Raw genomic sequence first — 27,681 nt, 5'->3', positions numbered from 1 at the left:
ACATTTTTACTCTTTCACTCACCATCTCACTCTTTCTCTCTCAAAAAATCTCTCTTATGTTGAGAGAATATAAATCCTCTCCTCTTTCTCTCTCTAAAATGTATTTTTAAAGTGACTAATGGTTATGATTTATAAGTACAATTATTATATATATATATTTGCTGAAAAATAGAAAATGAAAAAAATAGGAAGTAGAATCAAAGAATAACAGAGAAGGAGAAAGGAAATTTTTTTAAAGAGTGCATAATCAGAACTATGCACGTGTTTTTATTTTGTTCTTTTAGCAGAATATTATAAAAAGAACAAATGAAAAGACTAAAAGAACAAATGGAGAGACTAAAAGAACAAGTCAAGTACCTTGTCCAACAATAATATATGATTCGGAATCATCATTTTCATCATTTTCTTATGAATTATCAAGCACATTATTCAAAATATCTAAAAAAATAATAGGTTAACATGTATAAAACCAAGAAAAAGAACGCAACCAAAAGAACAAAGGATAAATAAAAAGTAAGAAGAAAAATAACACAATAAAATAAAAAGAACAAGTTATGAAACGCAAATGAAATTGAAAATGATAAAAAAAAAGAACACAACAGAATGAAAGAACAAATTATGAAACGCAAATGGTCTATTTTTCTACAATAATGAAACTGTTCTTTTAATACAAGTATAAAGAAACTGTTCTTTTAATACGTAAAGCTGTTCTTTTCTGGAAAAAAATCGTAATTACATAATCCAAATCTTCAAAATCAGCGATTAATTTCAACGAAATCAGCGTGTTGTTACATAATTTGATTCATTAAAATCATCAAAACCATCAAAACTCGATTATTACAAAAACAAAATCATCAAAATAATCAAAATCATCAAACACACGATTATTACAAAATCAAAATCATCAAAACATAGAATTTATTATTTCAAAATTGAAAAATTACCTCCCAAAATCTGATTATCAGTTGTAGAATTCAGATTTGAAGAAGAAGAATCGATTTAATTTGATGTTGAAGCAGAAAAATCAACGAATTTTTGGGAATTTTCACTACTTTCTCTCTCTAAGAACCATTTTAGAAAACCTAGTTCATACTTTCTCTCTCCTCTTCACAATTAGAGTTCAAAACATAAAATATAAAAGAATATATATCGCAAGAAGAAAGCAAATCGAAAAAAAACGCGAATTACAGAGCTGAAAAGAACAGAGCCTTTAATGTTCTTTTGTTCTAGGGTATTGTTCTTTTGTTCAAGGAAAATGTTCTTTTGTTCCCGGAATTTAATGAAACACGCGCGTTTTATGTGTTTTTTATGTCGTTTTGTTTCCGGTGCACCTAGAGCACGATGCACACGCCTGCACCATCAAATTTGCGTTGATTTTGGTGCTATTCGATATTGTCTCACGCGTTGAAGTAAAAAAAACTAACCATGTATACTTGTCACCAAATAATAATGAATAAATCTAATATTCTTAAATTTCTCTTCTTCGATCTCACGCACTACTCCTTCATCTCTTTCATTTCATTGTTGCTGACGTTGTTCGTGTTCGCGGCTTCTAACAATTTCTGGTTCATCACAGTCACATCTCCATATATTCCATCTCGCTTTAGTCTAAAGCAAATAGAGGGACGACCAACTGAAAATCCAAAATTGCTTACAAAAACTTGGCTAACTCTATGCCACTTTGTATTTGGGAAATCAACTCAGTTGAGCCATATAGATTAGGATTTTAGATCAAATAAGTAAATTACCTTACTGAAGCGTCAATTGTCCACTTAGATCTATTCAAAACCAAAATCTGTTAGGTTATGATACATATGACAATTCATAAATCATGCGGAAAAAACCATAAAGCCAGGAAAGCATATTATATTCACATAATCATTTAGCATAGAATTGATGCATACATGTTGTAGCGTGCCTTCCCTAGCTGCACCCGAACCGAACAAGAACAAGTCTTTAGGACTCCAAGTGTCGTCCCTCCGTAGATAGTCCACAGTACGTCCGGATCCGCCTCAAGTTAGACCAACTAGAATCGCCCTTAAGGTTACTAGGAATTTCGGCTAGTGTTTGCAAGTGTATGGTTAATTTTATTTCAAAAACTTACCCTTTGAATACTTCAATCGTTTCTGTAAATAATGACCCTAGGCACTTATTTATAGAGGTATGGAAAAGGAACTGGAATCCTATTAGGATACTAATTAATTTAATTAGAATCCTGCTAGGACTCTATTTAAATAAACTTTATCTAATAGGTTTAGGATTTAATCTTTTATCGAATCCCGATAGCTTTAGGATTCGCACACGAGCATCGCACGAGCACCGTACACCCGCGCAGGCCTTGCGGCCCACGCTGAGCGCACAGCGCTCGGCCCATGCTACTGTCCGCGCGCGCCCATGGCTTCGGCTGGGCCTGGCTTGCGCTGGGCCTGGTCGAGGCTTTGGCGTGTGTTGGTGATGCGTGTGGCTTGCTGGGCGATGGCCTGGCTTCGTGCTGGGCCTTCGTCTAGCGAGCCTCGTCCGATGCTAATTCGTACGATACGCTTCCGATTAAATTCCCGATTTCGGAATTCATTTCCGATACGAACAATATTTAATATTTCCGATTCCGGAATTAATTTCCGTTTCGAACAAATATTTAATATTTCCGTTTCCGGAATTATTTTCCGATTCCGATAATATTTCCGATTCTGACAATATTTCCGTTTCCGGCAATATTTCCGATTCCGGCAATATTTCCATTTCCGATAATATTTTCCGATACGTACCATGTTTCCGTTTCCGGCAACATCTACGACTTGGATAATATTTATATTTCCGATACGATCCATATTTCCGTTTCCGGCAATATCATCGTTTCCAGAGTATTCATTTCTTGCTTGTGACGATCTCAGCTCCCACTGAAACCAAGATCCGTCGATTCCGAATATCCATAGATAGAGTATTTAATGCCATTAAATACTTGATCCGTTTACGTACTATTTGTGTGACCCTACGGGTTAAGTCAAGAGTAAGCTGTGGATTAATATCATTAATTCCACTTGAACTGAAGCGGCCTCTAGCTAGGCATTCAGCTCACTTGATCTCACTGAATTATTAACTTGTTAATTAATACTGAACCGCATTTATTAGACTTAACATAGAATGCATACTTGGACCAAGGGCATTATTTCCTTCAGTCTCCCACTTGTCCTTAGGGACAAGTGTGCATTTCCTAATTCCTTTGTCGCTCGATGCTTGCTCTTGAACATAAGGTAAGAGTTGTCATCCTTATTATGTCCAGAGGTGTTCCTCGGTTTCAGAGTTCAACTGATCAAATAGACAGATAATCATAGCCTATGATTCATCCGAGCACGGCCATGCATTTCACAGTTTCTAGCTCTCCGAGTGGCCTTGTACAACTTTTAAGCATCTCATCCCGATTTATGGGAGGACAATCCCAATCTTGCGATCTTGAGATTAGACTTCGTTTGATAGGTGATTACCTGAGCGTTGCCTTTATAGCCTCATTTTACGGTGCGACGGTTGGTCAACGTCAAAGCAACCAGTTCTCAAACAAGTAATCTCAAATCACTCAGGTATTGAGGATTTAGTGTCTAATAATTTTAATGAAATTTACTTATGACAGATTTTCATCTCTTACAGTAAAGTTTCATAGGTCTTGTCCGATACTAGTCTTCCCAAAGTAAGTATCTACGCAAATGATTATGACATTGCCATGTCCACATAGTTCAAGAAACAGAACTACTAGTCATCTTGCATTCTAATCGTCTAACGTTTTCTATGCGTCCAATTTTATAGAAAACTCCGACTAGGGACCATTTTCAACCTTTGACATTCAAGTTCACTTGATAGACATTTCTTAGTCACAGGACTGGTCCTGACAGTCTATCTTGAATATTTCGTCAAATTGAAGGGACTCATCATTTAATACTAAACCAAGATTAAATGGAATATGAAAATACATTTCATATATGATAAATGTTCAACCCCAATGTTTTACAACCATGGGCCTCAAACCCATCTTCTAAAACAGTTCATGGAATTTCAAAGCTATGCTTGATTTCCAGTGCTACAACGTGAGTGTTTCTTCTCACTTGTTGCATAGGTTTAGTTATCACGCTTTGCCAATCTTAACATCCTTTTCATCGAATGTTCTTCGAGATATGATGATAAGAACTTTTGAGTATGCTTATTTTGTGATCTAATCTTTCTTGCTACATTAGTGGTTCTACGCATTTTGCAATGAAGAACCATTAAGTCAACAGACATGTGATCTTCCCAAGTTCAATGAAGAATTCATATAAACAACTCTATTTTATTGCTTCTTAGGCAATAATTACTTTTACTTCAACTGTATAGGTTGCTAGTGATGCTTTGTTTGGATCTACTTATCCAAGAAGTTCACAGATATGTGGAAGACTCTCCAACTATATCTTAGAACATAGAAATTATTATTTTAATTTCCCACGCAACAACTCATGGTCTTCAATCCATGTTGCCATTTCAAAACACGATGCTCTTTAGCTCGTCCTTGTCAATGGTTAACTCCAAAGGGTCTTGCTTGATCCTTTGCCAGTGTTTATGCGTGTAGCATCAATATTTAACATATGTTTATTTCCTTGAATCAAGAACTATTCCTATGTACCTTTTCAAGTACCATAAGTGTTCTTGATCTCAATCTAGTTGATCTTCACTTAGATCAATAGAGATTGGTATATGTTCGTCATGCCTAAAGTCATACGATACGTTTTTGGCGATCCTCATATTATATTATATACATGATAATTTCTTTTGCAGAATAATTCCCAATTGAATTCTATTCATGTAACTTTAGCTCATTCAGTTACAGTAGATACTGAATCCAACTAAATTCTTTGATATATAATATAGGTGAAGAATCTCATTAGATTCTTTGATGTTTAACTTAGTAAATGCTTATACATAGTTCAAACATTCATTACTTAGATTTATTCATATGGATCAAATATCTCCAATGGAGTCTTTCGTGTTTGATTTAGTAAATGCCATTACTAAACAATATCATAAGATCTTTGTAAATAGATCTTACTACCCAGTATGTACTAAGTTTCGCCTTGGTTCATCATTGATGAATAATTTCAAACCTAAGTCATTAGCATTTGAATGTTATTTCACAATAGAGAGATATGTGTGATACACATAGGACCAAATAAGTTTTACGTACTCCCACTAAACTTCTTATATATCTATAAGAATTATGTACATTTTATGAAACTAAAATACTTATTAGCTTCACTAAAATATAATTCTAATTCCCAATTGCTTGCTTAAATCTGTACTTAGATTTTATAAACTAGCTTTTCTTTTCAAGCATTTATTTGGATCCACAAATCCTATGACATACCATGTACATAGTTTTCTTCCAACATTTGATTGAGGAATACGTTTTGTCATCCAATTGTCATATGTACCAATATGCAATCATTGCTTGAGTTATAGACTTGAGCATTACGATTATGCATGAGGTTTCAACACAATCCATGCCATGAATTTGCTTTTAACCTTTAGCAACTAATCTAGCTTTGTGTGTGAACACAATTCCATGTTTGATGGTTTTTATCCTTAAAACAAACTTGCAACAAATAGGTGTGAAACTATTCTTGCAAATCAACAAAATTTCAATTTTGTCATCAAAACATTGAGTATGTTTTATGGCCTCTAACCATTTAAAACATTTGAGTCTATATACGGCCTCTAACCATTTTAGGGAATCTGGGTTTCGTCATAGCTTTCTTACAGGTCACAAACTCATTAATCTACATGATAATAGTTTGACTGCAAGTTGTAGGTTTCTTCACTATCTAATAGAAGAATCACATAGCTTCAGTGACCTGAACTCCATGATTCTTCACTATTTAATAGAAGAATCTCATAGTTTCAGTGACATGAACTCTATGCCTACTTGGGTATAGAACATCAAACAATAGAATATCAACAGGCACTTTGAGAGTCCTTTGAATATTCTGTTCTCCTTGAAGCACTTGTAAAGTCTTCTAAGAGATGTCTATTCTTTAAAGCCACTTCTAAAGTCCTTAAAGAATACGTGTTCGGATTTTCTAAAGAACTTCGAAAAGCCTCCGGAATGTCCATTTATGTTTGTTGTTCGCCTCGAAGACTTTCGAGGTCTATTTTCTCCCACTTATCATTTTGGAAACGAATCTCCAAAAGGACATTATTTCGAGCAAACAAACATTATGTTCTCAAAAATTCGTGGTAGAAACAATACCCTTGTGTCTCATTTGAATAAATCACAATGAAACATATATCTATACTTGGGCCTTAGTTTGTTGAATAACAAACACTAAGCTCCCACTGAGTTTAGGAACTCTTTAGATATATTATGAAAAGATATTTTGAAATTACTTTTCAATAGCTTTGACGAATTTAGTTTAGTTTGGTGGTAGTTGAGCATTTTGTTTTAGAAATTATAGGAAAAGTCTTTATGATCCATCATTGATTGAATCAAGTACTAATTGACTTCAATCATTCCAACTTAGATATGTCATATCTTATGGAGTAGATTGTGAATTTTACTACACACAATCATTGATGATCATTCTTGACTTAAGTAATCATCAACATGATCTTAACCTAGATCTTTATGATTTCTTGTCAAGTGGGATTTTATACTTCTGAATCTTTGAACTAGCCAAACAGATTCAACTTATATCACATTTGAGTAAATAAACCTATATTCACTCAAATCCATGTGAAATAATAAAGTCATAAAACCTTTCTTTAGCTTTGAACTCTATTGTCTAGGCGTTCTAACAATAGTTCATATCTTTTGTTACTTTCAACAAGTAAGACTAGTTGTCTTAAATTGATCTAGAAATCAATCAATTTTCAAAAGTCCATCAAAATAGAGCTTTTGAATGTTAACTTGTTGATATGGTCTAAGCAACAATGCCAAAGATTAGTGGAACTCAAATCAAGGGGTTGATTTGAACCTAGTAAAGTTTTTATTGTTTAAAGAGTTGTTTGTTTTAATCAAGCATATTGACTCATCCCGTAAATGACCATTTCATTCAAATAAACAAACAAACATTGTTTTTGTTTTTCTTGAATGTGAGTCTTTCTGTTTTTGAAACAGAAATCTAGGTATGCTGATTATGGAACAAAATAGCCATTAAGTTCCAGCCTTTGAAAGGACTTTAAAACAAACTAGATGACCCTACAATTAATGTAGCATTTTCATGCTTCATTTCCCACTTGTAGGCCACCAGTGTATCCTAGCTTCCATTGTTTGAGTTATTACTGAAGTAAGAACCTCAAGCGGTATATGATACCAAGGAAGTTTGATTGCTAGGTCACTTCTCTTTAAACATAAACTTTTAGGTAGAAACGGAATTATAAATTCCTTTCATTTGTTCCTTTGTTTTCCTATTTCTTGTACCCTTTCTTATAGTCTTAAGAATTGAATTCTTTAGTGTTGACTTTTATACTTTGTTAGACATGTCCAATGTCACCAACAAGGTTCTTTACCATTTTAATTTATGTTGAATATTTTGTTTCAACTAGATGATCTTACCATAAGCTTCTAAAGTTCTCTAAGCATCGATCTATTCGAATGTCTAGGGACTAGACTCATTCGAGAATTAAATGGAAAAAAGATTTTAGGTTGTTAACCATTGGTAAAGCTGAGCGTTTAAACTCAATGCTTTATGATCTCAAAACTACATTGTATTTTGAATTCACAAGCACCAATCGGTTCGCCATTCGACTTTGATACTCGAAAACAACCATAAAAGTCGCTAAAAGAAACGTACATTTTAAATTGCTCATTTTCTCTCATTTCCGTGAATCGTTCTTGGATTCACTACCAATCGAGGAAATTTACTGTTACCTTTCTAAAAGGATTTATTGCAGTACAAGATATTTAATTATAAACAATAATTAAAACATTCATTGAAGCATGCAAAGTCTAAACATTTATCATGAATAATAACTTGAAAATGAAAGCAATCATGCAATTTAAACAAGTCATTAGCATTTTATTCGAATTATGTGTTCCGGCAGGTTTGAATAAAATGATTCCAAGACCCTAAAACCATTGAAGAATTAAGCACAGTTTGTCGACTCAATTCTAAAATATTTTAGGTAAGCAAAAGCCTTTTGCTAATAGTCTAGAAACTACTCTTGGTTGATAGGTACGTCTAAGAACTTATTAGGTAAACCTATCGATTTTGCCACGACATAAAAGGACACCTTACTTATATCGTTGAGTTTCACCAAAACTAACATGTACTCACAATTATTTGTGTACCTTGTCCCTTTAGGACCAATAAGTAACACCTCGCTGAGCGAAAACTATTACTAGATTGATGTAAAGGATATCCAAGCAAGTGTATATTTTGGCATGGCACCTTTTAACTCAATTTTTAAGTTTGGAACTTAAGGCTCTTATTATGTTGGTTAGATTTTAAGTGAACTAAAATCCTTAATCATGCAACATAATCAAGCCACAATCTCATGCATAATTAAGACATATTTAAAAGCAATAAATAACTTAAAACATGCATAAGATAAATGTGATCTAGTATGGTCCGACTTCATCTTGAAGCTTTAACTTCAAAGTCCGTCTTGAAAATCTCCGTGGGAGGCACCATTTTCTTCAAATAGGATAAGCTATAATTAAAACTAATTACAACTATTTGATGGTACGCATACCATATTTGAATTGAAAAACAACTTTGGTACTTTAGACCAATTACATTCAAATTAATGGTACGCAGACCATATTTTCTATCCTATTTGGGCCATACTAGTCACTTCATAACCTGCAAAACAGTACATATACAATATATACCATTCACCCATTCATTATCATGAATGGCCCACATAACTGGTTAGTAAAACACATTATGCATAAACATTTGCAGCAATTAATCAAGGGCACCAATAATCTACAAATTATTCAGTCCTTATTAATTATAATCAAGTTGTTTTAACCTTAAGGATTTGTAGACCTAATCAAGAGTATATGACTAAAAAGAGCTCCCACTTAAACCAATAAATTCATATGCTTTACTAATTTTAAACATAAAAATGTATTTCTAGTCTAACCGGAAACATACAAATTTAATTAAAATTTAAAGCTCATATAAATTTATAATTGAATCCAAATATTTCAGTCATATTTAAATTAATTCATGATATTACTTTTAGTAAAATAATTAGAATAAATAAAATTTATTATAATTACAATATTCAAAATTAAAATCCAAGAAAATAATTTAAATTATTAATTTTAAAATTAATTAAAATTACGTAAACTGAAAATTTCAAATTAAAATTTCAAAACGATCTAATCGCAACACAACAATCCCACGCAACGGACGCCCAAGGGCCACACGCACACAGCCATCGCTGGCCATGTGCGCGCAGCCCATGCGCTGCGTCGCATCGCTGCTGCTCACCATCGCAAGGCATCACGCGAGCTGGTGCTCGCTGCGCGCGCCAGCGCTCGATGCACGCGAGCCATCGCTCGTTGCGCTCGCTTGCCAGCGCTCGATCCATGCGAGCCAACGCTCGCTGCGCGCCTGCCTTTCCCGCACGCGAGCTTGCGCTCATCGCACGAGGCAGCAGTATGCGAGCTGGCGCTCGCTGCGCGCGAGCCATCGACGCTGTGCGTAGCGCTCGTGGCACGCGAGCTTGCGCTCGCTGCGCGCGAGGCTCCGCATGCTTGCGCGAGGCAGTGCGCGCTGTGGCGCAGCACGCTTGCTGCCCACACGCGACTGCTCGTGCCTTGCTCTCGCCCCTGCCCACACCCCCATGGCTCACAGCCCACGACACAAGGCAGGGCTACTGCCTTGTGCTCGTGCACCATGCCCTTGCTCGCTGCATTCGTACCGCATGGGCGACGAGCTCCCTTGCTCGTCGTCGCATGCCCGCACTATACAACACCCCTTAAGGGTAACACGTAGCGTCCATTGCTTTGTGCGTGCAAGTTATATGAGCGAATCGCATAAAAATTAAAAATTTATATTGAAAATTAATGACAAATTAATAAATAATATTAATTTCATAATTTTAGGGCGAAAAATCGAAAATTTATTATTTAATTGATTTCCGATTAACATGGATTCAAGTCTAGGTCATAAATATTAAAATTTAACATAAATTTACAATTTTTATGGTGGTTTTTAATCATAGGTATCTAATTAAATTATAACTAATTATGAAAATCAAATTAATTCTAAATTATTCCAATTTTCAACAAATTAATCATAATTACAAATTAGATTATATAATTAACAAGGCTAGGCATTCAAACTTGTTAAACATATACTGTAGGTCAATCAAAAATTCAAGATTTATCAACAAGAATCGCAAATATTTAATTTAACATCTTAAATTTACGAAATTTTGCATTCGAAAAACTAAAACCTCCGAAAAGTCATAGTTAGGCTTCGAATTTGAGAATTCTGGGTTCGGCCGAAAATTACAATTTTTGTCAAAATTTTAGAATGCATTTTACATGCGGAATTGACACAAAAATCACTCGATTTGGATGAGTAACGAAGAAACTGCCGAAAAACTGCGTACGTATAATTAAATAAACGCAATTTTCAATTAATTAACAATTACGAAAATTAATCACCCCTTTTAATTCTTGCAAATTTGTAATATTTAACCATGTTTATGCAATTTAGATTATGAAAATAATAAGAGGCTCGTGATACCACTGTTAGGTTATGATACATATGACAATTCATAAATCATGCGGAAAAAACCATAAAGCCAGGAAAGCATATTATATTCACATAATCATTTAGCATAGAATTGATGCATACATGTTGTAGCGTGCCTTCCCTAGCTGCGCCCGAACCGAACAAGAACAAGTCTTTAGGACTCCAAGTGTCGTCCCTCCGTAGATAGTCCACAGTACGTCCGGATCCGCCTCAAGTTAGACCAACTAGAATCGCCCTTAAGGTTACTAGGAATTTCGGCTAGTGTTTGCAAGTGTATGGTTAATTTTATTTCAAAAACTTACCCTTTGAATACTTCAATCGTTTCTGTAAATAATGACCCTAGGCACTTATTTATAGAGGTATGGAAAAGGAACTGGAATCCTATTAGGATACTAATTAATTTAATTAGAATCCTGCTAGGACTCTATTTAAATAAACTTTATCTAATAGGTTTAGGATTTAATATTTTACCCCGATAGCTTTAGGATTCGCACACGAGCATCGCACGAGCACCGTACACCAGCGCAGGCCTTGCGGCCCACGCTGAGCGCACAACGCTCGGCCCATGCTACTGTCCGCGCGCGCCCATGGCTTCTGCTGGGCCTGGCTTGCGCTGGGCCTGGTCGAGGCTTTGGCGTGTGTTGGTGATGCGTGTGGCTTGCTGGGCGATGGCCTGGCTTCGTGCTGGGCCTTCGTCTAGCGAGCCTCGTCCGATGCTAATTCGTACGATACGCTTCCGATTAAATTCCCGATTTCGGAATTCATTTCCGATACGAACAATATTTAATATTTCCGATTCCGGAATTAATTTCCGTTTCGAACAAATATTTAATATTTCCGTTTCCGGAATTATTTTCCGATTCCGATAATATTTCCGATTCTGACAATATTTCCGTTTCCGGCAATATTTCCGATTCCGGCAATATTTCCATTTCCGATAATATTTTCCGATACGTACCATGTTTCCGTTTCCGGCAACATCTACGACTTGGATAATATTTATATTTCCGATACGATCCATATTTCCGTTTCCGGCAATATCATCGTTTCTGGAGTATTCATTTCTTGCTTGTGACGATCTCAGCTCCCACTGAAACCAAGATCCGTCGATTCCGAATATCCATAGATAGAGTATTTAATGCCATTAAATACTTGATCCGTTTACGTACTATTTGTGTGACCCTACGGGTTCAGTCAAGAGTAAGTTGTGGATTAATATCATTAATTCCACTTGAACTGAAGCGGCCTCTAGCTAGGCATTCAGCTCACTTGATCTCACTAAATTATTAACTTGTTAATTAATACTGAACCGCATTTATTAGACTTAACATAGAATGCATACTTGGACCAAGGGCATTATTTCCTTCAAAATCTTGCCGAAGTGAAGAAAAAGAAGTGAAATTTTCAATCAGACTAGAACATAAAAAGAAATCTTTTTTAAAATTGGGACAACTATAATAAAATTGTTTGTAACATATCTTTTTTCCGATATGGGACAACACAAGTTAATTATTAGCTTTCGTTCTTTTTCCTAGGCAATTTTATATCCATGGTATAAACGTACGGATGTTCTCGAGGCCTTTGAATCTTAGAGCACTCTCACCAGTGAGGAAAAAAGTTCCCCACGAGTGAGAAACGGTGAGATTAAATTAGCTCACACACCACATCAATGGGGAAACGGAAATTAGCTCGCGGGGCAATCGGAAAATCCATGCGGGGCATTCTATTTCCTGTAAATGCTCACCAATTAAATTGGGACCCACTTGGTAAGAATTGCAGATGATGGTGACATGCATGGGACAAAAACAAAGAAAAAAATACTGTAATACGGTAACTTTACTGCATAAATCCATTAAAAAAAAGGGAAATTTATTTTCCTGACTTTTGCAGCGTTTGCCCAATGAACGTTTGCCATTTGTCAATCATTTCATCAACCAATCACAATTTTCGGTGCTTTTGTAATGGTTATTTTGTTTAAAGGCTAATTTAGGCGAAAATAATTAATAATAATAAAAAAAAATTATATACCAACAGTCATAAAATTTCATGATCTATAAATAGAGATAAAATTTGCTATATTTTGACACACTTTCAAAATTATTATTTTTTCTTTCTAAAACCATCAAAATCATTTTTCACACTAAATATTACTATTATTTGTGATATATTCGAAAAATTACTGAAAAATAAATTTATAGTATTAAAATATATAAATATTGAAATAAAAATAACGTAAATTAAAAAAATCACGTAAATTAAATAATTTATCTTAACTAATTGTCAAAATTCATTAGTTATTAATATAATTGAATAAATACAAAAAGGATGGAGTATGTGGGAAATAGAAAGTGTGGTGGGGTTTAATGAATAGTAAAAGTAAAAGTGGTGAGGAGTTTTTTTTTTGCTCATTGGTGGGATGAGTTTGTTGTAACAAAATTTTTATGTGAGGAAAGTGATGTGGATGAGTAAGAAAGTGGTAGGGAGATATTAGTGAGGAGTTTTTTTTTCCCATTCATGGAAGTGGTCTTATCACACAGGTATGTGTAATGTATGTCTTCCACTTTGTTTCTTGTTTGCAGTTCATACTCCCTCCTTCTTTTTATGGGTTAAGGCAATTTTAGTAGAGAGAATTGATGAAGCAAAATATATATGTCCCATATTGATAGTATTTAACGAAATTTACAACTATATATGTAGATTTGTTAGCTTAATGACCACCCACCTACAAGAGGTGGGTAGCAATTTCATCTTATGACTCATGATTATTCAACAATTAATCAATAGCCATCCGTAAAGGATGGTCTAGCCTTTTGGGTTTGGTATTTTTTTGTTTAATTATTTACTTCAAACGGAATATGATTATGTGAGTTATTTATACACTTTTTGTTATAAAAACGTAAAATAAAGAAACTAGATTAGGACGAGTTAATCTCTGTCCTTAGGGTAACACGAGGGGATCAAGATCGATTTCATGGCCAACTTGGGGCATTATTGTTTAGCTAAGAAAAACAATTGTATTGTATTAGCTAGATAGATTGAGTTTTAATCCAAACATAATTACATAGTACTACGTATAAAACATTGATAAATATTTGATGATCGATATACTACACTAAGTTAGCATGCTTGCTTTTCGTCTAGTAAGGATCTTGAGGCAGAGAGGTGGATTAACACCAATCAGAGCAAGTACAGAACTCGGCATCGTCCAAATCCCATCACCGATCAACCAGAGGTGAATATTCGCGATACGATATACGATTCCGATGCAAGGTCGTATCGTATAATACGTTTTCCAACTAATTCCCGAAAAGCTATTAAATGAATTTCCGATTCATTTAATCCAGTGATCTATTCCGTGTCATTGGTGTGACCTTGTAGGTTCAGTCAAGAGTAAGTTGTGAGTTCAATATCCATTAGAACTCACTGATCGGAAGCATTGCTCCAGCTAGCTGTTCCGATCACTTGATCTCACTGAATTAATTGTTCGCAATTAATCTGAACCTTGGTATTAGACTTAATGCACCTTGGGTGAAGGACATATTTCCTTCACCATCATCAGGTACTTGACCTTCAAGGTTATTGTTCGATAATTCTAGGACTTGCAACTGTAGACTAGACATAAATTTTGGTATTTTCCCAGATAAGTTGTTGTATGATAAATCTAAGAAAAGGAGACCCTTTAGTGTCTGCAATGCATCAGGAATGGTGCCATGGAAATTGTTTGCTGTCATGAGTAAATACTCTAACGACACACAACTACCAAGAGAGCTGGGTATCTGACCTGATAACATGTTTCGAGAGAGATCAAGGCCGTCAAGATTAGTCAGTCTCCCAACTTGTTCAGGCAGAGACCTAGTTAGGTGGTTCCCAGATAAATCGAGTCCGATAGACAAGACTGGTAGATTAAAAAGTTATGGGGGTATGCTCTTGCTAAGACTGTTGTTGGAAAGATCTAGTTCATTTAGCGATATACAATTTCCAAGTGATGAGGGTATTTGGCCTACTAATCTATTGTTTGAAAGCGATAAAATAGACATCTTAGTTAAGTTTCCAATTGAGGTTGGAATGACCCCGGAAATTTGGTTTCTACCTAGAAATAAGTCCTGAAGGTTTTGGATCTTCCCTATGCCTTGAGGAATGACTCCAGAAAGTGAATTGTTATCAGCATCAAGGAATTGCAATGTTGCTACATTTTCAACAGCTATGTTGTTATCTGGAAGTCTCAAAGCGCTGAGAGAAGAAAGATTGCAGATAGTTTTAGGGAAGACTCCTTTGAAGTTATTTTCACCTATCCCAAGGTGTTGAAAATTGGTGGTGTTAGCCAAGGACAAAACAAAGTTCAAATCCCCAACTTGGCCATATCCAAGGGAGTTTTGGTCAAGGACAAGGGTATTAAGCCTTGTTAACTTGTGCAAAGAAGGAACTCGACCTTGAAGATGGTTCGTATTCAACTCAAGAACTTGTAGGTTTGAAGAATTTGATATTGAAGCTGGAATATGTCCAGCAAACCGATTTGAAAATATAGAGAACCACTGAAGTTGTGGAAGTGTGTTGCCTAAATCTGAAGGGAGGTTTCCTTCCAAATCATTCATTACTAAATCTAAATTTGTTAGTAAAGAGAGGTTAAATATTGAGGGTGGGACTACTCCAGACAACTTATTACCAGATAAATACAATATGTTCATATTACTCAGTTTCCCCAAACTATCAGGAATGCTTCCTACCAATCTGTTTTTAATTAAGGAGAGTGAAGACAAAAATGATAAGTTACCAATAGATGAAGGAATATTACCGGTTAAGTTGTTCCGTCCTATATAAATATCTTGCAAATATGCCAGGGAACCAAGCATGGGTGGAATTTCTCCCATTAACGTACCTATTATTCTCAAGATCTATTTGAACGAGGCTATAGCAACTTGACAAATTTGACGGTATTTCCCCTGTAATGGAATTATTATCTAGCTGTAGAGATAGTAACCTGTGCAAACGATTGATTTGAAGAGGAATTGTGCCACCAAAACTGTTGTTTTTTTATAAGGGAGCTCCAAGCTTCCTTTTAATGGTGATCAGTTGATCTCAGAATGAAGAAGAAGAAGAAGGAATTACAGAAGTAGAAGTAGGGAAGAAGAAGGATTCAGAAGAAGAAGAAGATCATTAGGAGAGAGAGAGAGAGAGAGAGAGAGAGAGAGAGACGAAGTTGTTTGTATTCATTGAATGATCAAATACAATTACAAGTTTGTTAATATATAGCTGTCATAATGAATCAGCTAACAAACTCTAACCAACTTCCTCATTTTAAGGGAACTAACAAACAAAAATGGCTAACAACTTTTCCCGCCAAAAGTTAAACAACAGGAACTAATTTTGTTTATTTAAAATTGCTTAACCAACATTGTTCCCATATCATAGCTCTCCCCCTTAACTGACTTGTCCTCAAGTCTGAAGAACAAAAGAGGGAAACTTCTCTTCGAATTCAGAAGCAATTTCCCAAGTAGCTTCATGAGCTACAAAACCTTGCCAATGAACTAAATATTGAACTTGAGGTGCATTCTGGAACTTGATTACCCTTGTCTGAAGAACAGCAACAGGTTTCAAGGGATTTTTAGACAAATCAATGCCATGAAACCATTCAGGAATATGAGCCACAATAGGGAGAGAACCCCTGAATTTCTTGAGTTGAGAAACATGGAAAGTATCATGGATCTTAGCATCATGAGGTAACTGGAGTTTGTAAGCTACCTTACCAATGACAGCAAGAACTTTAAAGGCACCATAATACTGATGTGCCAACTTCTGATTGGACCTCCTTTGGACTGACTGTTGCCTATAGGCTTGAAGTTTGAGCCATACCCAATCACCAACAGCAAACACCCTTTCTGTTCTATGTTTATCAGCCTGCACCTTCATTCTTTCTTAAGCTTTAGTTAAGTGGAACTTGAGAGTATCAATCATTAGTTCTCTTCTTAGAATGCTCCTATCCACCTCATCATTAGAAGACTCCTGTGGTAAATAGGGTAAATGAAGGGGTGGGGGCTGGTTGTACACCACTTCATAAGGGGTGATCTGGCTAGAAGTGTGAAATTGGGTATTATACCACCACTCAGCCATAGGAAGGCACATATGCCAGTCAGTTGGATGTTCACCAGTCATACATCTCAAATAATTCTCCACACACCTGTTGACTACCTCAGTTTTCCCATCTGTTTGTGGGTGATATGCACTAGATAACAAGAATTCAGTGCCATGTAAAGAGAATAAACTCTTCCAGAAATTGCTTAGGAAAATAGAATCTCTATCACTCACAATTGATCTTGGCCAACCATGATGCTTGAACACATTGTCCAAGTAGCACTGTGCAACTGTTACAACAGTGTATGGATGTGTAAGAGCCATGAAATGAGCATACTTACTCAATCTATCCACAACCACAAAAATCACTTCTTTGCCCCCTGATTTTGGCAATCCAGTAATGAAATCCATAGAGACATCAAGCCAAACTTCTTCAGGAATAGGTAATGGTTGAAGCAGCCCTGGGTATGCAGAGGTGTCATATTTTGAAGCTTGACAAGTCACACAATTTCTCACAAATTGTCTCACATCCTTGGTCAACCCTTTCCAACTGAAAATGGCTTTGATTCTGTGAATAGTGAGTTCTCTTCCTCCATGGCCACTCTCAGGTGATGCATGTTGCCAACTGATGATTTTATTTCTAAGAACAACATCAGGACCCACCAAAATTCTGTTGTTCTTCCTAAGAAGACCATTCTGTAACTGAAATCCTTCCACTACTTGTCCATCAGTGAGAGATTGAAAGACTGTTTTGAGAGTGTCATCCAACTGATAGCTGGCCAATATCAAAGCAGACAAGTTAGAATCCACTACAGATAATGCCATTAGTAACACTTCAGATCCTTGCACCCTAGAGAGAGCATCAGCAGCAATGTTTTCCTTCCCACTCTTGTACTGTATCTCATAGTCAAAACCCATTAATTTGGACAGCCAGAATTGTTGGAATGGTGTAGAGATTTTTTGCTGTAGCAACCATTTAAGGATCTTCTGATCTGTTCTGATCAAAAAATGGCTGCCATGAGGTATTGTTCCCACTTTTGAACTGCAAAAACAATTGCCAGCAGCTCTTTTTCATAGACTGATAACTTCTGCCATTTTGGCCCTAGGGATCTGCTAATGTAAGCTAGGGGGTGACCATCTTGCATAAGTACAGCACCAATTCCCTTCTGTGATGCATCAGTCTCTACTATGAATTGTTTATCAAAGTTAGGTACAGCTAAAACTGGAGCTGTTACCAAAGCAGTTTTGAGAGCTTCAAAAGCCACCTGTGCTTGATCACACCACTGAAAACTGTTCTTTTTCAACTGGTCTGCCAATGGTTTACTGATCATAGCATACCCTTTTACAAACTTTCTGTAATACCCAGCCAAACCCAAGAATCCCCTAAGTTCTTTTACAGTAGCAGGAATTGGCCAACTTTGCACTGCATGAATCTTTTGTGGATCTGTTTGGACACCCATAGCAGAGATATAATGACCTAGGTATTCCACCTTATCTGTAGCAAACACACACTTGCTGAGTTTAGCAAACATCTGATTGTCCTTCATTAATTCAAAAACTGCAGCAAGATGGGACCAATGATCATCAATGGTTCTGCTGTAAACCAATATATCATCAAAAAACACCAAAACACATTTTCTGAGTAATGGCTTGAACGCCTGATTCATCCAGTTCTGAAAAGATGCAGGAGCATTAGTGAGGCCAAAGGGCATCACCAAGAACTCATAATGCCCTGTATGAGTTTTAAAAGCTGTTTTGTAAATGTCTGAAGGTTGAACCCTCATCTGATGATACCCAGCCCTTAAATCCAACTTAGAAAACACAGTGGCACCTGACAATTCATCTAGTAATTCATCAATAACAGGAATAGGAAATTTGTTTTTGACTGTCCTGTTATTGAGTTCTCTGTAATCCACACACAATCTCCATGTTCCATCCTTCTTGCCTACTAAAACAACTAGTGAAGCAAATGGAGATGCACTGTTCTGTATAATTCCCCTATCCAACATCTCTTGTACCAACTGCTCTATGACATCTCTTTGCTTGAGTGAATACCTGTAAGGTCTGATGTTGACTGGATTTGCCTCTGGTAAGAGTGGAATGGAATGATCAAACACCCCTCTTAATGGAGGTAAGTCAACAGGATCCTCAAACACACACTTATAAGTCACTTTAAGTTCTTCCAATTCTTCCCAATTACCAGAATCAGCTTGAGAATGGGTACCAGAAGTTTCCAAATTCCCACAAATGGAATCCTGTACTTGTATGAGACACAAATGGGCTGCTGTAGAGAATAGTTTGGAAGAAGGTTCACCTTCTATCACCTTCATTCTTTTGCTAGGAATTCCCTTCAACAGAATCTTCTTGCCTTGCCAAGTAAACTCCATCTGTAATTGTTTAAAATCCCAAGAAATAGCACCCAACAAACTTAGCCATTGTATTCCTAACACCATATCACAACTCCCTAGTGGAATAAGGAGAACATCAGTTTCAAACACAATATCCTGCATGGTCCAAGAGAAACCCTTGCAGATGTGTTGGCATGCCAAATGGTTGCCATCAGCTACAGTTATGGCTTGAGGGGGTATCTTCTCCACCACACACCCCAACTTCTGAGCAACATTCAGATCTACAAAGTTGTGTGTGCTTCCTGAGTCAATCAAAATTTGAATGGATTTCCCTTTTACTAACCCCCTTACTCTCATGGTGCTAAACCCCTGGCTACCAGATAAGGCACTCATGGAAATTTGTGGTTCATTGGCATCCTTTTCTCCCACATCCAATTCCTCTACATCACTCAGCTCCTCAATTTCTCCTGGAATTTCTACAGTGAACAGCTGTGGTTCCCTAAACTGGCACTTATGGTTTCTGTCATAAGGAGAATCACAGTAGTAACATAGGCCTTTTGCAATTTTCTCTTGCCTAACATCAGCTGGAATATATTTAAAGTTTCTGGTTCTCTGTTGAGGGTATTTTGTCAAGGTGGGGGTGGTGTTTGGTTTAGTTTGTGGAGTTGGCAAAAGTGGGGGTTTGGAGCTGGCTAATATGGGTATTGATTGAAGGGGTTTAGGGTTGTAGATTGGTTGTTTGTAAGTAGGTTTAGGTGCATTGATCAACAAGTTCTCCTCCTGCAGCCTGGCTAAATCTATAGCTTCACCAATACAGTCAGGTTTAAAAGCCTTCACAAATGGCTTAACAGCTGATTTCAATCCTCCAACAAAACTTTCTAAAATATATGTTTCAGGCAATACATGATTGTTCATCATCATGTTGGATCTTAAATTCTCAAACTCATCAATGTAATCCTCAAGTGCGCCTGTTTGTTGCAGTTTATTGAAATTTTCGACCACATTATGGGCAGAATTGTCCCTAAATCTAACATATAAGTCAGCTACAAAATCATTCCAGTCTACAATCACACTTTTTCTGACTGACAGATAGTTCATCATCCAACCTTCTGCTTTGTCAGTCATGTTAAGAGAGGCCAAATCTACTCTTTGTTCATCAGGTATTTTACACAGTGAGAAATACTTGCAACATTTCTTCACCCAGATTCTAGGATTAGTGCCATCGAATTTAGGAAAACTCAGTTTTGGATTCATACCTAAAGGCTTGGGAGAATGGAACTTCGAGCTAGAAAAGGAATTCTCCTCAGTGTTTGCTGAATCCTTGAAACTTTGCATTAGTTTCATCATCTCCTCGAACTTCTGATCAATTCTTTTGTTTTGATCCTCTAACTTTGAGCTTTGCTCTTCCAGACGTTTTTCCATATTTTTGAACTGCTCCTCCATAGCTGTTTTTCTCCTAGTCGCCAGTATTAATCAGTACCAGTTGTGCTGAGATTCGAGCAGCGGATTGGCTCTGATACCAATGATAAGGGAGCTCCAAGCTTCCTTTTAATGGTGATCAGTTGATCTCAGAATGAAGAAGAAGAAGAAGAAGAAGAAGAAGAAGAAGAAGAAGAAGAAGGAATTACAGAAGTAGAAGTAGGGAAGAAGAAGGATTCAGAAGAAGAAGAAGATCATTAGGAGAGAGAGAGAGAGAGAGAGAGAGAGAGAGAGAGACGGAGTTGTTTGTATTCATTGAATGATCAAATACAATTACAAGTTTGTTAATATATAGCTGTCATAATGAATCAGCTAACAAACTCTAACCAACTTCCTCATTTTAAGGGAACTAACAAACAAAAATGGCTAACAACTTTTCCCGCCAAAAGTTAAACAACAGCAACTAATTTTGTTTATTTAAAATTGCTTAACCAACATTGTTCCCATATCATTTTCAAGGTGTAACACCTCCAGGAAGCTCAAGTTACCAAGATGAGGAGAAATAATACCTGTGAGTTTTGAGGATTGCAGGTCAAGTCTCGTCACTCTCTGGTGCCTGCGGCCACAAGTAACACCGTACCACTCACAAAAGTGGAGGGTTTCATTCCATGAGTTCATAACACCTAAAGGGTCGAGTGTTATTTTGGCCTTAATTTCGAGCAACGCTAACTTGTCTGTTTCGTTGTTCCCAGCTGTGGAGAACGGGAGGCAGCACAACAGGAAAATAGCACATAGGATGCAGTAAAGAAAGGAGGGTAAGTTAAGCTTTTTTGAGAAAGAAGACATAGCTTAATTAGCTTATAGTTAATTAGTTATGGAGAATTGATAATACTAATTATATGTTTTGCAACCATATATATATATATTGAGACACAAATCATTTTGACTTAAAGAAGACTTGGGAAATTACAAGTAAAGAAAAACGTGAGTGATAGAAAATTCTTGGAAATTATCTTTTGCATCTTTGAAATTTCTAATATTTGAAGGGTTGATATTATTAAGACAACTAATATAATAAGACAAGTAAGTCAAACATTACGATCGTTAGTGGATGACTTGGATATGGTGTGCGACGACTTGGAAAACATTGAAGTGAATACCAATATTTACTACGGAGAGGGGATGAGTTTTTCTTCTTACTTCCACTTGAAAATGTTTATTACGGAGTAATAAGTTGATCCAATTGAAGTCTGTTCCGGGTACGGAACTGGGGGAATGGTCTAGATGTACCTTGCCCTGTCAAGCAGAGCAAACGTAAGCTAACCTCGGGGGTTTTACCGAGGAAACCCCCTCCGATGCTTAAGTCAGTATCATGTATTATTTAGAGAGAGAAAGTAGAGAGAAGGTGGAGCAAGTACCGAGAATAATGTCCCCTCTCATAAATGAGGTGGGGGTATTTATAGGCGTCCTATTCAGTACTTTGGCTTATTTAGATGTCGCCACGTGTATGACGATGATGTACAGATTTGGTCTGCCTGTGAGATTGGTCTGCCCTTATAGGTTTGGTCTGCCTGGAGATATGGGCATCCATGGTAGGTTTGCTCTGCCTCATGGTCTTTGTCTGCCCTGGTAGGTTTGACCTTCCCGGAGATTGGTCTGCCCTTATAGGTTTGGTCTGCCTGGAGATTTGGCCAGCCATGGTAGGTTTGCTCTGCCTCATGGTCTTCGGTGTTCCCTGGTAGGTTTGGTCTGGACTCACTTATACGATCCCGTACAACTAGTTCCTCAAGAGTTGGCTTGACCTTAGGGTTAAGCCTGCTCTTTGGTGCTCTTCATCTTTTTCCTGCTGTTCATGCCTACTCTTGATGGTGATGCATATTAGACCACGTACAACTAGTCCCTCAAGAGTTGGCTTGACCTTAGGGTTAAGCCTGCTCTTTGATGCTCTTCATCTGTGTCCTGTCCTTCATGCCTACTCTTGATGGTGATGCATATTAGACCGCATACAACTAGTCCTTCAACAGTTGGCTTCACCTTAGGGTTAAGCCTGCTCTTTGATGCTCTTCGTCTTTGCCATGTCGTTCATGCCTACTTTGGATGGTGATGCATATTAGACTATGTACAACTAGTCCCTCAAGAGTTGGCTTGACTTGAGGTTAAGCCCACTCTTCCCTTTCTTCCCAGTGCCCGTGTACTCGTAGGGGATGGCATGTCTTCTCTATTTTTTTTTTTTTTGGTGGTCTTCTAGACTTGTGGGGGTAAGTTTTTCCATAAAAGGTGTGTCCTGAGGGCTCTTTTTGGTACTACTATATTGCCCTTTGGGTCTTTCCATAGTGCTCATTTTTTGACTCATTTGCCGCTTAGGTTTCAATTTTGCTCTCGGAGCAAATTTAGATATTTATTTGTCTCCGAACTTTTTGGCCGCTTACCTTTTTGTTTGCTCTGGGAGCAACATGGAAATTTATCTTCAACTATGACTTTTTTTTTTTTGACCGCTTAGATTTTAATTTGCTCTGGAAGAAAATATATCTTCAACTCCGACCTTTTTGGTCGCTTAGATTTTAATTTGCTCTGGGAGAAAATATGGAAATCTATGTACAACTCCGACCTTTTTTATCGCTTATATTTTAATTTTCTTTGGGAGCAAATCTATCTTCAACTTCGACCTTTTTTGCCGCTTAGATTTTAACTTGTTTAGAAATCTATCTTCAACTCCGACCTTTTTGGTCGCTTAGATTTTAATTTGCTCTGGGAGCAAATTTGAAATCTATCTTCAACTCCTACCTTTTTGGCCGCTTAGATTTTAATTTGCTTTGGGAGAAAATTTAGAAATCTAGCTTCAACTCCGACCTTTTTGGCCGCTTAGATTTTAATTTGCTCTGGGAGCAAATTTAGAAATCTATCTTCCGCTCCGACCTTTTTGGCCGCTTAGATTTTAATTTGCTCCGGGAGAAAATCTATCTTCAATTCCGACCTTTTTGGCCGCTTAGATTTTAATTTGCTCCGGGAGCAAATCTATCTTCAATTCCGACCTTTTTGGCCGCTTAGATTTTACGGATATTTCATGAAATGCCCTCGAGTTTTTCCATAATTCACCAAACGCCCATCAAGTTTCAATAATTCATAAAATACCTCTCACAATTCGTACAAATACCCAACATACCCTTACTAATAACGGACCGTTAGTCTGCCGTTAGCCAAGTTTTCAATTCACCCAAATGCCCCTATTCTGAAACTTATTTCACCAAATGCCCCTATTGTGAAACTTATTTCACCAAATGCCCCAAACTTAACTATAGCTATTTTGATGTTTCAGCGACTAGTTTTTGTGTTTGAAAGGTAGCTGTTGGTCACGGTTGACTATAAAAGCCCCTTTGCTGAATGGTTCTTGTAAGTTAGATGTTATTTTGATTTGCTTTGCTAATTTCATAAGATTTTTGTCATGAGTTTTCTTTCAAAATTATCATCTACACCCAATGAGTCCACATATATTAGAGTACCTACCAAATTTTGTTATTGTGCTAGGAAATTTGTCATTCGAAGCTCTGATACAACACTCAATCCACAAAGGTTGTACTACAAGTGTGATCCTTGAAACAATCTGAGATGGTGAAAGGGAGTAGTTGAGCAAAAAAACAAGGGGCAACAACACGAAGGACAATGCGGGGGAAGCTTAGACGAAGGAGAAAGTATTGAAAACAGGCGAAACAGTAAGATGCAAGAAGAATTGAAGCAAATGAAGAAGAAGCTAAAACAACAACAAAAAGTAGTCAAAGTTGTAATACAAATGGGGATATTGATGTTTGTAATTTTACTGTTTGTAATCATGAAGTAAACACAAGTAATGAGAAACAAATTCACATTTCATAAATAATTGATGTTGCATAATCTGCACAAAATACCAAACTGGGAAGCATTTCTGTTTTTAGCTTCACTTACAAAACATCTTTGCACCAACTACATTTAATGTTATTTTGTACTCAATGAATATGTGCAAGATCAAAACAGATGTGCAAAAAACTACCCCAAAAAGCATTAGCAGCTATCCAGAAGAGCTTGTGGAACACCACTTCAACCTCCATTCCTACCACAATAACAAAATTTATTAGGTACCCTAATATATGTGGACTCATTGGGTGTGGAAGATGATTTTGAAAGAAAACTCATGACACAAATCTTATAAAATTAGCAAAGTAAAGTAAAATAACATCTAAAATACAAGAACCATTCAGCAAAGGGGTTTTTATAGCCAACCATGACCAAGAACCACTTTTCAAACACAAAAACTAGCCGCCGGAACATCAGAATAGCTATATTTAAATTTGGGGCATTTGGTGAAATAAGTTTCCTAATAGGGGCATTTGGTGAAATAAGTTTCAGAATAGGGGCATTTGGGTGAATTGGAAACTTGGCTAACGGCGGACTAACGGCCCGTTATTAGTAAGGGTATGTTGGGTATTTGTACGAATTGTGAGGGGTATTTTATGAATTATTGAAACTTGATGGGCGTTTGGTGAATTATGGCAAAACTCGAGGGCATTTCATGAAATTTCCGTAGATTTTAATTTGCTCTGGGAGCAAATTTGGAAATCTATGTTCAACTCCGACCTTTTTGGCCGCTTAGATTTTAATTTGCTTTGTGAGCAAATCTATCTTCAACTCCGACCTTTTTAGCCGCTTAGATTTTAATTTGCTCTGGGAGCAAATTTAGAAATCTATCTTCAACTCCGACCTTTTTGGCCGCTTAGATTTTAATTTGCTCTAGGAGAAAATTTAGAAATCTATCTCCAGCTCCGACCTTTTTGGCCGCTTAGATTTTAATTTGCCCTGGGAGCAAATATGGAAATCTATGTTCAACTTCGACCTTTTTGGTCGCTTATATTTTAATTTGCTCTGGGAGCAAATCTATCTTCAACTCCGACCTTTTTGGCCGCTTAGATTTTAATTTGCTTTGGAAGCAAATTTTGAAGTCTATCTTCCACTCCGACCTTTTTGGCCGCTTAGATTTTAATTTGCTCTGGGAGCAAATTTAGAAATTTATCTTCAACTCCGACCTTTTTGGCCGCTTAGATTTTAATTTGCTCTGGGTTTTCATAACCAGAGAAACTCATGATTATTTCTTCAGTTCCAACTTCTTCTTTTCTTTTCTTTTTTTTCTTTTTTTTTAAAAAAACAAAAATATAAAAAAAAAAAAAAAAAATTTGGTACTTTGTCAAGATCATATCTGAATATAGGCTAGCTAAGCCTTTTATATTCATAATAATAAGTAATGACCAATCATATTGCTAGGTAATGTACATATAGATATGTATAACTCTGTAAAACAATAACATTAATATGCATTTCAACATTTTTTCTTTGTTCTGCAAATTTTAGCATTTAACATGCATGCTTACCAGTAAAATCTTCCTATTGGATTACTCTTGCTCTATCATGCTTCCATACTCCTTTTCATGTGTTCTTGTCTCGAGTCCTAACTTTGATACGTGTGTGTGTATTCCTCTTCGCACCACCTTACTCTGGCCTCAATTCAATTTCTCATTTTATCGCTATGAGCCTTGAGCTGACGTAATGTATGTGGTCTACCTCTGTAGTCTTGATCTGCCTCATGGTCTTCTGTCTACTAGGCCAACTTTGCCTAGCCTCAATGCTTTGACTCCTCTTGTCGCATTATCTTTGCTCTGGATTGATGGCCTTTGCTCTGCCACCTAAGGTCTGGTCAGAGTATGACCATGAAATTAGATACGCTAGGAACGATGTGATTCCACTTGGGAATTTGATCGAGCACATGGCATGCTCTGAGTCATTACTCATGATAAGAGTCACAGAGTACAGTGCACCTTTTAGAGCTCAATAGAATATGAAAAACCATATTCATATACAAAGACTAAATAATTGATTTAACTCCGTCATTTTTGTTTACTTATAAATCGTTGGTGAAGCATGCATTTGGTAGTTATCGCAACATGCTTAGTCAAATATGTAAATACTGATTGATTTCATTGATGCATTTTTACAAACAGTTGGTGTGCACAGATGATTTCAGCCGTTTGCAAAATCTATAAATTCACGACATCATCCACCAATTGTAGTCTATGTTTTGACACTTGAAAGAAATTTCAGACTGTATTATTAATAAGAAAAAGAGAGAGAAAGCTTAGCTTGGTGTGAATAAGTCCCTTGGAATTGCCTCCTTGTATAAATGCCAAGTTATTTGTCTTTTCCTATTTTCTTGAATTCTTTCATCTAGAAATCCATTTCGGTAGCCTGTTGAATTAATCATATTCATGGTGGTCGTTCACCATGGTTTAGGGGGTTTCACTCACATTTCACCCAGAGGTTCGGGGACAATGGTACGTTATTTGAAGTAAATTGTTCTGCTTGAACTGCTATCTTCGAGCACTGCCTTCCAGAGCAAGGTTTTAGAGATTCCCCCTCCTTCTAGCGCCACTTGTTCCGGGTACGGAACTGGGGGAATGGTCTAGATGTACCTTGCCCTGTCAAGCAGAGCAAACGTAAGCTAACCTCGGGGGTTTTACCGAGGAAACCACCTCCGATGCTTAAGTAAGTATAATGTATTATTTAGAGAGAGAAAGTAGAGAGAAGGTGGAGCAAGTACCGAGAATAATGTCCCCTCTCATAAATGAGGTGGGGGTATTTATAGGCGTCCTATTCAGTACTTTGGCTTATTTAGATGTCGCCACGTGTATGACGATGATGTACAGATTTGGTCTGCCTGTGAGATTGGTCTGCCCTTATAGGTTTGGTCTGCCTGGAGATATGGGCATCCATGGTAGGTTTGCTCTGCCTCATAGTCTTTGTCTGCCCTGGTAGGTTTGGCCTTCCCGGAGATTGGTCTGCCCTTATAGGTTTGGTCTGCCTGGAGATTTGGCCAGCCATGGTAGGTTTGCTCTGCCTCATGGTCTTCGGTGTTCCCTGGTAGGTTTGGTCTGGACTCACTTATACGATCCCGTACAAAGTCCTATTTCATTCCACCATGTGAAATTTGAAAACGAACCACTCCATTTCAAAATAAACATTAGTACGTAGTATCAATTTTAGAGAAGCTAACATGAGGGGATCAAGATCGATTTCATGGCCAACTTGGGGCA

The 27,681-nt window shown here is 36.9% G+C and overlaps 2 protein-coding genes across 2 annotated transcripts; both read right to left on the bottom strand.

Annotated features, from left to right (window-relative positions):
* Positions 1-14,644: 14,644 nt before the first annotated feature.
* On the bottom strand, positions 14,645-15,601 carry LOC130471326 (receptor kinase-like protein Xa21). The gene has a single exon (XM_056841382.1). The coding sequence runs from the start codon at positions 15,599-15,601 to the stop codon at positions 14,645-14,647; it is 957 nt and encodes a 318-aa protein (XP_056697360.1).
* A 2,202-nt stretch (positions 15,602-17,803) lies between these two features.
* Positions 17,804-20,593, bottom strand: LOC110798594 (uncharacterized). The gene has a single exon (XM_022003784.2). The coding sequence runs from the start codon at positions 20,591-20,593 to the stop codon at positions 17,804-17,806; it is 2,790 nt and encodes a 929-aa protein (XP_021859476.2).
* Positions 20,594-27,681: the final 7,088 nt, after the last annotated feature.

This window comes from Spinacia oleracea, chromosome 4 (assembly GCF_020520425.1).
Source record: "Spinacia oleracea cultivar Varoflay chromosome 4, BTI_SOV_V1, whole genome shotgun sequence".
Classification (NCBI taxonomy): domain Eukaryota; kingdom Viridiplantae; phylum Streptophyta; class Magnoliopsida; order Caryophyllales; family Amaranthaceae; genus Spinacia; species Spinacia oleracea.
Note: the sequence above shows the minus strand (reverse complement) of the source record. Positions and strands in the feature narration are given on the sequence as shown.

Excerpts from the sequence above, each read along its gene's own strand:
- LOC130471326 (XM_056841382.1), bottom strand. The coding sequence starts at position 15,601 with ATGGGAGAAATTCCACCCATGCTTGGTTCCCTGGCATATTTGCAAGAT.
- LOC110798594 (XM_022003784.2), bottom strand. The coding sequence starts at position 20,593 with ATGGAGGAGCAGTTCAAAAATATGGAAAAACGTCTGGAAGAGCAAAGC.